The sequence below is a fragment of the Tachysurus fulvidraco genome, chromosome 4 (genome assembly GCF_022655615.1).
Source record: "Tachysurus fulvidraco isolate hzauxx_2018 chromosome 4, HZAU_PFXX_2.0, whole genome shotgun sequence".
Classification (NCBI taxonomy): Eukaryota; Metazoa; Chordata; class Actinopteri; order Siluriformes; family Bagridae; genus Tachysurus; species Tachysurus fulvidraco.
Window position 1 is genome coordinate 1601578 of NC_062521.1, and position 12500 is coordinate 1614077.

The 12500-nt window shown below is 45.5% G+C and overlaps 1 protein-coding gene across 7 annotated transcripts in view; it reads right to left on the reverse strand.

The window, feature by feature from the left end:
• kcnh5b (potassium voltage-gated channel, subfamily H (eag-related), member 5b) overlaps positions 1 to 12500 on the reverse strand; it is a 45973-nt gene that overhangs the window by 14155 nt on the left and 19318 nt on the right. For 6 of the 7 annotated variants that reach the window (XM_027166438.2, XM_047813032.1, XM_047813029.1 and 3 more), the window contains 3 exons: positions 10116 to 10234; positions 8968 to 9378; positions 5446 to 5875 (listed from right to left, as the gene is read on the reverse strand). In XM_027166438.2, coding sequence (XP_027022239.1) covers positions 5446 to 5875; positions 8968 to 9378; positions 10116 to 10234 — 960 coding nt within the window. The remainder of the gene's footprint in view (positions 1 to 5445; positions 5876 to 8967; positions 9379 to 10115; positions 10235 to 12500) is intronic. The other variant, XM_047813031.1, reaches the window with a different exon arrangement.

Sequence of the window (12500 nt, forward strand, 5' to 3'; positions counted from 1 at the left end):
GACACATCCCTCGTGTAATTCCTGACACATTCCTCGTGTAATTCCTGACACATTCCTCGTGTAATTCCTGACACATTCCTCGTGTAATTCCTGACACATCCCTCGTGTAATTACTGACACATCCCTCGTGTAATTCCTGACACATCCCTCGTGTAATTCCTGACACATTCTGCTGAGACAGACGGAAAGACGTGACTCGTGCCGAAAGCATTTTCGACCTTATCTGAAGGAATGCGCAACAGTTCAAACTTCATCTCCATGGGAAAGATTTCTGCCTTGCTTTAATCATAATCATCACCATCATCATCATCTTCACCATGCTGCTCTTCTCCATAGCAACCTCATCTGAAATAGTTCTGCAAACTCTCCGGCACAACTTGTGACATAAAAACCGAAGAAAGAGATAATTAAAAAACACACCTACACACACCTACTGTACACACACACACGCATACACACACACACACACACATATACACACACACCTACTGTACACACACACACATGCATACACACACACACACACCTACTGTACACACACACATGCACACACACACACACACACACACACACACCCCTACCGTACACACACCTACTGTACACACACACACACACACACACACACAAAACACACACACCTACTGTACACACGCACACACATGCATATACACACACACACACACTCACACACACACCTACTGTACACACACACACACACACACCTACTGTACACACACACACACACACACACACACACACACACACATACACACACCTACTGTACACACACACACACATACACACACCTACTGTACACACACACACACACACACACCTACTGTACACACACACACACACACACACACACACACACACACAAACTCCAGGCTCCTCGTGATCATTATTTACACCTGCTCCTTATTAATCCACACATTAGTCGTTAATAACAAAAGTTTTACTGTTCGTCTGAAAGGCAGGAATCCGTTTAGTCTTTTCTGTTCTTTCAGGTAAACACTATTGTGTGTTAGTCTTAGTTAAATTAAGAATAAATCACCTCTGGATGTGCTGTTGTAGGTCAGTAATACATGGGTTTTTTATCACAGATACACACCTGTGTTGTGCTCAGCACTGTGGGATCATTTTAGTCCAACAAATACAGCTTTTATTTTATTACTGCACGTAATGGATGGTCCAAAGCAAAGGAATCACATTAGAGTCAGTCCGAAAGCTGACGGTTTGCTTTGTAAAATACCTCCACACACTTTTTTATGCCTTTCATGCTTTTGTCTAATGAAAGGAAAACTGTATGTTTGACGATAAAAAATGTGAAGCGCTGTAGGAGATGTGCAATGAGCAGCAGCAGCTGGGTTTAATAACACAAACCAACAGCAACAACAACACAAATGTACAACTTATCCCCAAAATAACACACCCAGTTACCCTCCAGAGAGGCAAAAACACTCAGCATGTAGCTGTGTGCAATCCAGGAACCAAAAACCTGAAGGAGGCGTGGCCTCTGTATAGTCAGTCCCAGTGAAGGAGGCGTGGCCTCTGTATAGTCAGTCCCAGTGAAGGAGGCGTGGCCTCTGTATAGTCAGTCCCAGTGAAGGAGGCGTGGCCTCTGTATAGTCAGTCCCAGTGAAGGAGGCGTGGCCTCTGTATAAGTCAGTCCCAGTGAAGGAGGTGTGGCCTCTGTATAAGTCAGTCCCAGTGAAGGAGGCGTGGCCTCTGTATAGTCAGTCCTAGTGAAGGAGGCGTGGCCTCTGTATAGTCAGTCCCAGTGAAGGAGGCGTGGCCTCTGTATAAGTCAGTCCCAGTGAAGGAGGCGTGGCCTCTGTATAAGTCAGTCCCAGTGAAGGAGGCGTGGCCTCTGTATAAGTCAGTCCCAGTGAAGGAGGCGTGGCCTCTGTATAAGTCAGTCCCAGTGAAGGAGGCGTGGCCTCTGTATAAGTCAGTCCCAGTGAAGGAGGCGTGGCCTCTGTATAAGTCCGTCCCAGTGAAGGAGGCGTGGCCTCTGTATAAGTCAGTCTCAGTGAAGGAGGCGTGGCCTCTGTATAAGTCAGTCCCAGTGAAGGAGGCATGGCCTCTGTATAAGTCAGTCCCAGTGAAGGAGGTGTGGCCTCTGTATAAGTCAGTCCCAGTGAAGGAGGCGTGTCCTCTGTATAAGTCAGTCCCAGTGAAGGAGGCGTGGCCTCTGTATAAGTCAGTCCCAGTGAAGGAGGTGTGGCCTCTGTATAAGTCAGTCCCAGTGAAGGAGGCATGGCCTCTGTATGTCAGTCCCAGTGAAGGAGGCGTGGCCTCTGTATAAGTCAGTCCCAGTGAAGGAGGTGCGGCCTCTGTATAAGTCAGTCCCAGTGAAGGAGGCGTGTCCTCTGTATAAATCAGTCCCAGTGAAGGAGGCGTGGCCTCTGTATAAGTCAGTCCCAGTGAAGGAGGTGTGGCCTCTGTATAAGTCAGTCCCAGTGAAGGAGGCGTGGCCTCTGTATGTCAGTCCCAGTGAAGGAGGCGTGGCCTCTGTATAAGTCAGTCCCAGTGAAGGAGGTGCGGCCTCTGTATAAGTCAGTCCCAGTGAAGGAGGCGTGGCCTCTGTATGTCAGTCCCAGTGAAGGAGGTGTGGCCTCTGTATAAGTCAGTCCCAGTGAAGGAGGCGTGTCCTCTGTATAAATCAGTCCCAGTGAAGGAGGCGTGGCCTCAGTTCAGGTTCCAGTGCTAAATAATCATCCAGGATGCAGTTAGTCAGAATGTGTTAGAAGAATCCTGCGACTGAGACGATCTCAAACCTTCTCACAGGCAACATAAGAAGCTGCACGCAGGTGGATTTGCAAATTCACTAAATTTGTGTTAATTTTTTAATATGTCTGAGAAACCTGACACAGGAGACTCGATGTCTGCTCGATCCCGAGGCCATGTAATTGTCTTCCGTACGCCAAATTACACACAATCTGCAGTGTTTATAAAGACTCAACAGAGCCTAAAGCATTGTGATACATTCCAAAAGAGTTTCTGTTACCGCATTGAAACGAGGCAGAAACTTATATAACACACACACACGCACGCACACACACACACACACGCACACACACACACACACAAGTATGAGTTGGTTTATTAATTAGAATAATTTTTTTTCAGCAGCGAGACAATCGTTCCCGGAAATATTCACCAATGTCAGAAAGAGTATGGCGTGTGCTGACGAGTAGATGTGTGTGTGTGTGTGTGTGTGTGTGTGTGTGTGTGTGTGTGTGTGTGTGTGTGTGCAGACCGTCGTTTCGGTGTTCAGGGGATATTGTTTGGTGTGAAGTTAATGACAGGCTGTACTTGTTGAGTGGAAATGATGAGTGGGAAAGCCATTAGGAGGACACAGAGTCACTCTGTAGGGAATTTGTCTAAACAGCAGCAGCTGATAATGAGGTCTAAAAGGACCTCGTCGTCCTGACAGAGAATAAACAGCTGCAGGGGGACGATAGCGACAGCAATTTATACTGCGTCGCTTAAAGATGCTTTAAAACTCCGTACAGCTCTGTGTGTTTGGAAGCGATCCGGCGGTCCACGGAAACTTCACTAAAGCCGACCTGATGTTATGCATAAAGTATTGACTCCCCTCTGTCGTCCTCAGAGAAAAGGGACGACAACCGAACAGATATTATTTATTTTTTCATCTCCGGATGGTGTTAGTGCGAGAAACACCTTCACTTGCTAACTATATGCCGTGGTCATAAACTAACCATGAACCAAGATTAAAGATGAACTTTTAGTCTCCTCCAACACGTGCTGTGTGTTAATCAGGACGAAGTGTGTTGATGTTCTCTTCCTTTAACACTCCATATGTTTAATACCTATTAGCGAAAAAAAAATTAGCGATACGCCAATACGAGTGAGTTGTTATGTGCAACGTGTCATACTTTTTATCCGTTTACAGACGCATTTAAGGTATCGGAACATCCGTGAAACACGTTACACTTACCCTAGAGCAGCTATAATCATCTTTCTCTTACAGAATAAAAAGTAAATACATGTGAACAAAAAACAGGAAATACATCATAACCAACGAGATGTGGCGTTTCTATGTTAGGAAACAGAGAGCTGAGGCTGGATGGATTATTAACGCAGAAGTAGGAAGAGGAAGAGGAAGAGTAAAAAGTCTTACATCAGAATGTAATATTTACTCAGCAACCAGACCACAGCATCATCATCTGTTCATTAATATCATTCCTATAAAACAAAACCAGGGCTGTCGAGTGTCACGCATTGAGAGTGACAGTCCCTCATGTCGGTCTTTTCTCACGCTCTCCCGCCACACATCGTATTTCTCACGCAGAAAAACTTTTTGACTATTTATCATATTTTTATATATATATATATGCCGCAGCGTCCAAAACGTATCAGTCCGCACCGCTGTCTCTATTGAAACGGGCAGGAATCAGGTGGGTCTCCACTGGAGTTCTTAGTCGAGCATGACACTTATCAGCCAATCAAAAAAAGTGCTACACAACAGCCAATCAGAAAATAGCACTATTGTATCTGGGTAAGATTTAACGCAACAACCAATGAAAAAAAAAACATATTCATTAGAGAGGGTATTTTCGATGGTCGGTTTGAACAAAACCTCAACACGAAACAGCTCGTCTCTGGACGGGACATTGTCCTCGGTCATGACCCTAAAAATGGCTGGGCTTGTGCTGAACTGTGCTGAACATCCTGTCCTTGTTTGGTCAAATTCGAACACATAAGGGTTTAATGTAAGTACTTTATACAGTATATAAATAACCGTCCAGACGAACACGATCACATCTCGGCACCGTGCCGTCGCTAAGTGTTTTTTTTTCCGTAAACGTATGCAGACATTTTAGTACAGATTTCATCCTAGTAATGTAATAGTTTGTGAGCTCGCGTGACGAAGCCTGCACTCGCAGCATGTTACAAAATCTAATAAACTCCGGCTAAAAATGTCTGCAGCTCAATGCGATGCTGTGGGATGAGAAATGCGTGGCTTTATAAATGGCTCGGTAATGTGAGTAAACTGGGATTTGCTGACTCAGCACACCGTCCCGTTCTCTTCCCTCGGCCGCCGATCGAATTAAACGCCACGATCGATCGGGACTGTGGGATCTGACGGGTCGTGGGTACGGAAAACAGAAAGAGAAGGAGACGGCCGACGGTACGGAGTACATCGATCTGATCCGAGAATTAAAAGGCACCTCGATGCCTCGTAGCCGCGGAAGTAAAAGACGGACTAATAGAAATGTCTCGGTTTCAAATAGAATACCGCGGCTCGGCTGGGATCTCGATTCTGATTGGTCAGAAGGTGTTCGTTTAATTTAATTTTCTGGAACATCCTAATACGTTTCTATAGTAACGTCTTACTGTAGAAGTGTTTAGGAATGTTTCATACCTTTGATATAGGAACATGTAGAGCAGGAGAAGTAAACAGAGGTGCACACTCACATCCTCCCATCATCATGGCCACGGAGAAGATCTTCTCCCCGTCGGTGGTGGGAGCGATGTTCCCGAATCCGATGGTCGTCAGACTCGTCATGGTGAAGTACAGGGACGTGATGTAGAGCGTGTGTTTCCCAGGGCCGCCCTCCCACTGGCCAGAGCCGCTGACGTTGTAGCGGTACGGCGAGCCGGTGGTGGCGGCTAACTGGTAGAGCCAGCTGTCCGTCTTGATGGTGTTAGTGAGCTTGTCAATGACCTCGTAATCTCCAATGCTGTACCAGATACAGGCGAGCCAGTGGGCCACCATACCGAACACGCACACCAGCAGGACCAGCACGGCCGCACCGTATTCCAGATAGTGGTCCAGCTTTCGAGCCACGCGACCCAAACGCAGCAGACGCACCACCTTTAGTGAGCTGAACAAACTGCTGATGCCCTGGAAGAAAGGATGTAGGAGGAAGTGTAATTATACTCGACTCATGATTCGCGCTTCCCGTCCACAGCTCAGTTCCGCAAAAGAGTTTTTTTAATTTGAATAAAAAGGTAAAGTGGAATTGCAGAAGTTTGCGCACCCTTAAGGATGAAGCGAGCAGCAGATTTACTCCATTTAAGAACCACAGTAGGTGCAAATTTGAATACTTGTCAGTACGCCGCAGAGATAGCGTCTGGGTCATTCTGTAACCATCTCTCTTCTGATTGCAATCGTGTCTTTAAGAAGCGCTTTAATAGCCGAGCTTTTTACCAAGCGTTCACGGAGAATTAAAAAAAAAAACTAATTATAGGAAATAAAGGCAGGAGCTGCATGTTTTTAATTCATCCTACATGACAGCGCTGACATTCGTATCATTTACTTTTTTTATTTTTCATTCTGTTTTTTTCTTATCGTTGCTGAAGTAACATCTTCGGGATACAGGAGTTTTGTGATTTTTAGTAACAGCTGCCCTGAAGAACATTATGAAGATCACGAACGATGGATGTTTCATGTTTGCTCGTCCCTAGATGTTTACCTGCTTCATGACATTCATTCATTCCCTACCGCTTATCCGAACTTCTCGGGTCACGGGGAGCCTGTGCCTATCTCAGGCGTCATCGGGCATCGAGGCAGGATACACCCTGGACGGAGTGCCAACCCATCGCAGGGCACACACACTCTCATTCACTCACACTCACACACACACACACACACTACGGACAATTTTCCAGAGATGCCAATCAACCTACCATGCATGTCTCTGGACCGGGGGAGGAAACCGGAGTACCCGGAGGAAACCCCCGAGGCACGGGGAGAACATGCAAAGTCCACACACACAAGGTGGAGGCGGGAATCGAACCCCCAACCATGGAGGCGTGAGGCGAACGTGCTAACCACTAAGCCACCGTGACCCCCCGACGTATGTCATTCGTCAATAAATTAAAAAACCGGTGGAAATAATAACTTTAAATCAGGTTGTGCTGTTAGCGTCAATCGATCATCTTCCGTCTGGTTCCGGCCTAGTCCACTTCATCACACCACACTGTGATTGATTCTTTTCCTACAACAGCAGGACACACGGTCTCGATTCCTTATTCAGACACTGCATCAGCAGGTGAAGGAACTAAACCGTGATGTAAATAAAATAAATAAATAAATAAAAAAAACACACAATAAAAGTGGAGCCATATATATTATTTAAAATGCTCCGATTCATTGCTTTGGAAATCAAGACTTTCTGTATCTTCTGTACGTTTCTACAGACGTCTTTTTTGGTTTTGTCTGCTGGAAGCCACACAGTTCATTACTCCGACAACAAGACCGGCGAGATTTATAGCTCGGTTTGTGCCGATAAAATAATTCCATCGATCAAGGCGCTAAGGAGAGTCTTTAAAGATAAACGACTGAAATATCTCGCAGACAGATTCTCGGGGACGAAAACACAAAATTCACCATAAGCGAGTAGTTTTCATATTAAGTTCGGGTAAAGCCGGTGTCGCTAACGATCGCTAAGACCCGCTAATACTCCATGTGATGAAAAGAGTCCGCGTTTATTCACAGTAAATGAAACATAAAACAAATCCAAGTGTATTTGCGATTAAAGGGTTAAAGATCTCGAGAATCTCTGTGGTTTTAATTCAACCTTCCAGGCATTGTTACACCGATTTATAGTAATGTAGCGATTAGCCTTTAGCCTTGTAGAATTTTTTACCAATGTGAAATTTTTCTCCCTGAGGAATCAGCTTTTTTTTTTTTTTAAATGTAATCCTTTTAGTAAGAGCTTAGGGCACGAAGCTTGAGGTCGCAAAACCAACATTCATTCATTCATCTTCTACCGCTTATCCGAACTTCTCGGGTCACGGGGAGCCTGTGTCTATCTCAGGGGTCATCGGGCATCGAGGCAGGATACACCCTGGACGGAGTGCCAACCCATCGCAGGGCACACACACACTCACATTCACTCACACACTCACACACTACGGACAATTTTCCAGACATGCCAATCAACCTACCATGCATGTCTTTGGACCGAGGGAGGAAACCGGAGTACCTGGAGGAAACCCCCGAGGCACGGGGAGAACATGCAAACTCCACACACACAAGGCGGAGGTGGGAATCGAACCCCCGACCCCGGAGGTGTGAGGCGAACATGCTAACCGCTAAGCCACCGTGCCCCCCCCCGCAAAACCAACATTAATAATAAAATGCGTGTTTGGGTTTTTTTTTATCTAAGCCATGTTACTTGGGATAATGAAGGAACATTTTGTTGTAGTGTGTTAATTTTTGAACTTACATTTTACAGTGTCTTTAACTAATGCCCACGCTGACAAGCGCTACGGCTAAAGCTACGCCATGGGAGCGATCGCCTACAGCTACAGAAAGGTCATGATCTGTGGATGCTGGGCTTGTTGTTAAGGGGAAAGATGAGGACTAAAAGAGCTTTAGCTCTGAGGCTTATGTGAGGATTTTTAGTCACCCAGAACACTAAGAAAAACTAATATCAGTGAATCAAAGCAACAAGACTTGTGGTTTAATCCTTTAAGACAGGATCCTCATGAAGGCTCCTGAACAGCACTTATGCTCCGGAATCTAATATCTGTGAGGCACTTCAACGAGGTCTGGAGGAAAATTTCCGCTGTTAGTCCGCTTCATCTAGCGTACATGAATTGTCAAGATTTCGGTGTGCACCTAAAATATTTACACAGAGGAACCTGTATACCTGCAAATTCGTACGATTATCCGATCAGCCAATCGGGTGGCAGCGTGAATTCATGCAGATCGAGGTCAAGAAGCTTCAAGAATCGGGGAAACAAATCCGAGTGATCTCGGTTACTTTGATCACGATATGGTTCTGCTGATCTCCTGATCTCCTGCTCAAATCGTTTGGACTGCGTATCTCTCCAGAATGGTGATGGAGAGAATCTGAGAGAAATCCCGATGACCTTAAAATTGTCGTGTTTTGAGAAGATCGTTATGCAGCAAGGCATCGCTTAAGGGTTCGACATACCATGTTAAAAACTACGGACCACCTTGAGAATCGACCTACAGATACTGACCTCATCCACGTTCTCGAAAGCATTGATGATGTCGTAAGGCAGGCAGGAGAGCAGGTCTATCACAAACCAGGTCTTGAGATAGTTCATCCGGATCAGCTTGGGATCGGAGATGACCTCGCCTCCCGGGCCGACAAAAGTGGTGTGGAAGTTGAGCACGATGTCCACCAGGAAGATGACGTCCACGACGCTGTCCAGCACCAACCAGGTGACGTTGTTCTGCTTGGTCTTGAAGGAGACGTTGTAGGGCACCATGATGGCCGTGTAGAAGGTGAGGATGAGGATCACCCAGTCCCACGTGGTCTTGAAGGTGCAGTAGTGTAGGATGATGTGAGGCGGTGTCTTTGGAGCTTCCTGCTTGTACTGGGGCAGGATTTCAGAGCCAAGCTGAAGCACCTGAGAGCATATAGGATTCTTAAGATGAACACAGAAAAATTATCAAAAAGATAAAGGCAAAAAAAAAAAAAACACGGACGGAACAAACAGATGGAGGAGTGTAGGAGAAGCATGTGTTATGAAGTGTAAGCATCAGACAGTTGTGACACACCAGAGGAATCGTAAACCTACTCGTCGTCAATACGAGACAAAATATTATAGCGTCTTAATAAGCGCTAAACATCACAAGCCCTGATTAAAGGGTCTGAAAGATAACACCACACCACCCACACGCATCGGAAAGTCACCGGTTATTTGGTCACAGAGAGAAACAGGGACAAAGCGTAAATTATTCATCTGCTAGCGAGGCTCGGGAGACGGGAATGGTGTAGGCGAACTCCGAGCCGGGGAAAGTATACGATACGGTTACAGTAATGTCCTTGTGTGTATGTGTATGTCTTTGAGTGTCTGTGGTTTTGTTACAACTTTGTCCTTGTAACTTTGTTTTTGTGCGAGGACGTAAGACGACGGCACAATCCTTGTTATGACGGGTCATAAGCGACACGGATTCTTTACGTACGACTACTTTGATTTACTAGCATCATTTCGTTGGCAGATACTTTTATGGACCTAAACGGATCTCGGCACGGACGTAATCTACCGTATGTGTCGAGGACTAAAAGATCTCGGTCAAGGCGAGTTCTGGCATTTGATCTCGACAGGATTAACTCGTTTTTGTGCTGCCGTCTCTCCGTGTCGTGTGCACGAGCGCTCACCTCTGCGAGTCGGGAGGTTTTGTGGGAGGTGACGTCAGGCTTGCTCATAGGTGTCAGCTGCTGGTTGGTGCTCCGGCTGTTGGTCAGAGCACGAGTGAGCCTGGCGAACTTCCCCCAGCCTGCAGGAGGAGACGGAATATAACATCAACGCGCGATGTGAAAGTGAACCTCGCGTCAGACTCGGTGACTCCGAGTGACCCCAAATGTGAGACAGAGCAATAAACAAGATTCCATAATGACTAACTTAAAGACGAAGCCACGTAGATTTGCTAAAATCTGTTATAATCGTTTACTTCACATCCATACCTTTCCCACTGACCACCTCATAACTTTTCTGACTTTTCTTTTCGGCCGGCCAGAGTAGAGGCACCTTGACACGGAGTCACTAAAAAGTCATAAAGCTACCATCTTATATACAGGCAGAAGACCAAAGGAGTCCTTCCTTTGATGTAACCCTCCATCACTTCATACTTCATCAATGATTAAAGAAAAAGTTCTTCAAAAGGACGTACGGAGGCACTGAGAGAAATCGCAAGTGAAGAAGGGTACTTGTTAACTTCCTCGAGAAGCAGGAGAGCTCATGTTTTTTGGCCGGATCGGATTTTATTTTTTGGGGTTTTCGAGTTAACCCGATATCCGAGATACACGTCCGATATTCTATTAACCACCGAGATGTTTACTGTACGATGCATGATTTTTTTTATTATTATAGCTGCTAGTCATTCCTACTCGTTCCATGAACGTCAGCCAGCAACATTTGACATAAATTCAATAAAAAATTTTCACTATGTTTCTACAATTAATTTCTACCCATAACTCTTGATTTCAGAGAACAGCTAACGACTATAAATATTCATTCATTCATCTTCTACCGCTTATCCGAACGTCTCGGGTCACGGGGAGCCTGTGCCTATCTCAGGCGTCATCGGGCATCGAGGCAGGATACACCCTGGACGGAGTGCCAACCCATCACAGGGCACACACACTCTCATTCACACACACACACACACACACACTACGGACAATTTTCCAGAGATGCCAATCAACCTACCATGCATGTCTTTGGACCGGGGGAGGAAACTGGAGTACCCGGAGGAAACCCCCGAGGCACGGGGAGAACATGCAAACTCCACACACACAAGGCGGAGGTGGGAATCGAACCCCCGACCCTGGAGGTGAGAGGTGAACGTGCTAACCGCTAAGCCACCGTGCCCCCCGACTATAAATATCTAAAGGGTTAATTAGCAGGCACATTTCAGCATTTCAGGCAGACTTGCCACCCAACACCAGGGTGTATGATTCATCAGAATTTTTTAAAAGTTTTTAATCCATCTAAACTTGTATGTCTTTGAGATTTCAAACATTTCTAGTGCTGAAATAGAAACAATATCAGGCTTAAACCGCAGCCTTGAAGTGGGACGCATGTCGGTGTTAACTAAACAGCATGTCATCTGTGGAGAGACACTGAAACCTGTCTATCTACTAAGGGATATATCAGAGTCCAAGTTTTCAGTTTGTCGATTCTCCATTCCTTCTAACTTTCTCCTGAGAGCTCTCAGTTCCCACCACCGGTGTTTGTGTTCATGTTGACCAGCACGAAAGTCTTCTACCTTCACATGAGTCACAAGGCAGCAAGCGGTGTTTTAGCTTTAGGAAATGGCTTATCTGAGGTTTAAACCTGACTCAGTAATAGTCTGTTATCTTGTAAGGGTGTTAGATTAGACTGATTTTTCCCACGGTGTTGCATTAAAGGTTACTAAAACCCCATTAAATCCCACGATCGTACGATACGTCTCTTGTTTATGTGCACGTAAATCCACCGCAACGTGTATCGTAAGAGCTTCGAAACAGTCATGAGACACCTTTATAAGAACGCTTGGCAGGTTCTGGAATTAAACAGTGACAGTAATTTGAGGTAAGTAGGAGTTGTGGAATAACGTTTGAAGGAAGAATTGGATAAAGTAATTATAGACTATACATTCATTCATTTTCTACCACTTATCCAAACTACCTCGGGTCACGGGGAGCCTGTGCCTATCTCAGGCGAACCATTGACCTTCTGCGTGAACATGCGACGATTCAGACGTGCAGGACAGATAATATTAAAATAGCAGCTTCCTTTTCTTTATACGTGCCTGTTGGTTGGTAAAACTACATAAACTTCATCGTGTGGAGAATTATTCCAGGACAGTTCAGATTCCAGAGACGACATATTACTGCGAAGGGAACTCGATGATGACATCACATACACACACACACACACACACACACACACACATACACACACACACACACACGCTAGCTTCCGAGTTGTCATGAAAGCCTCTAAAAAAAAGAAAAAAGGAAAAGAAAGTGCTGTACAATAACTGTGATTTGTCTCATCAA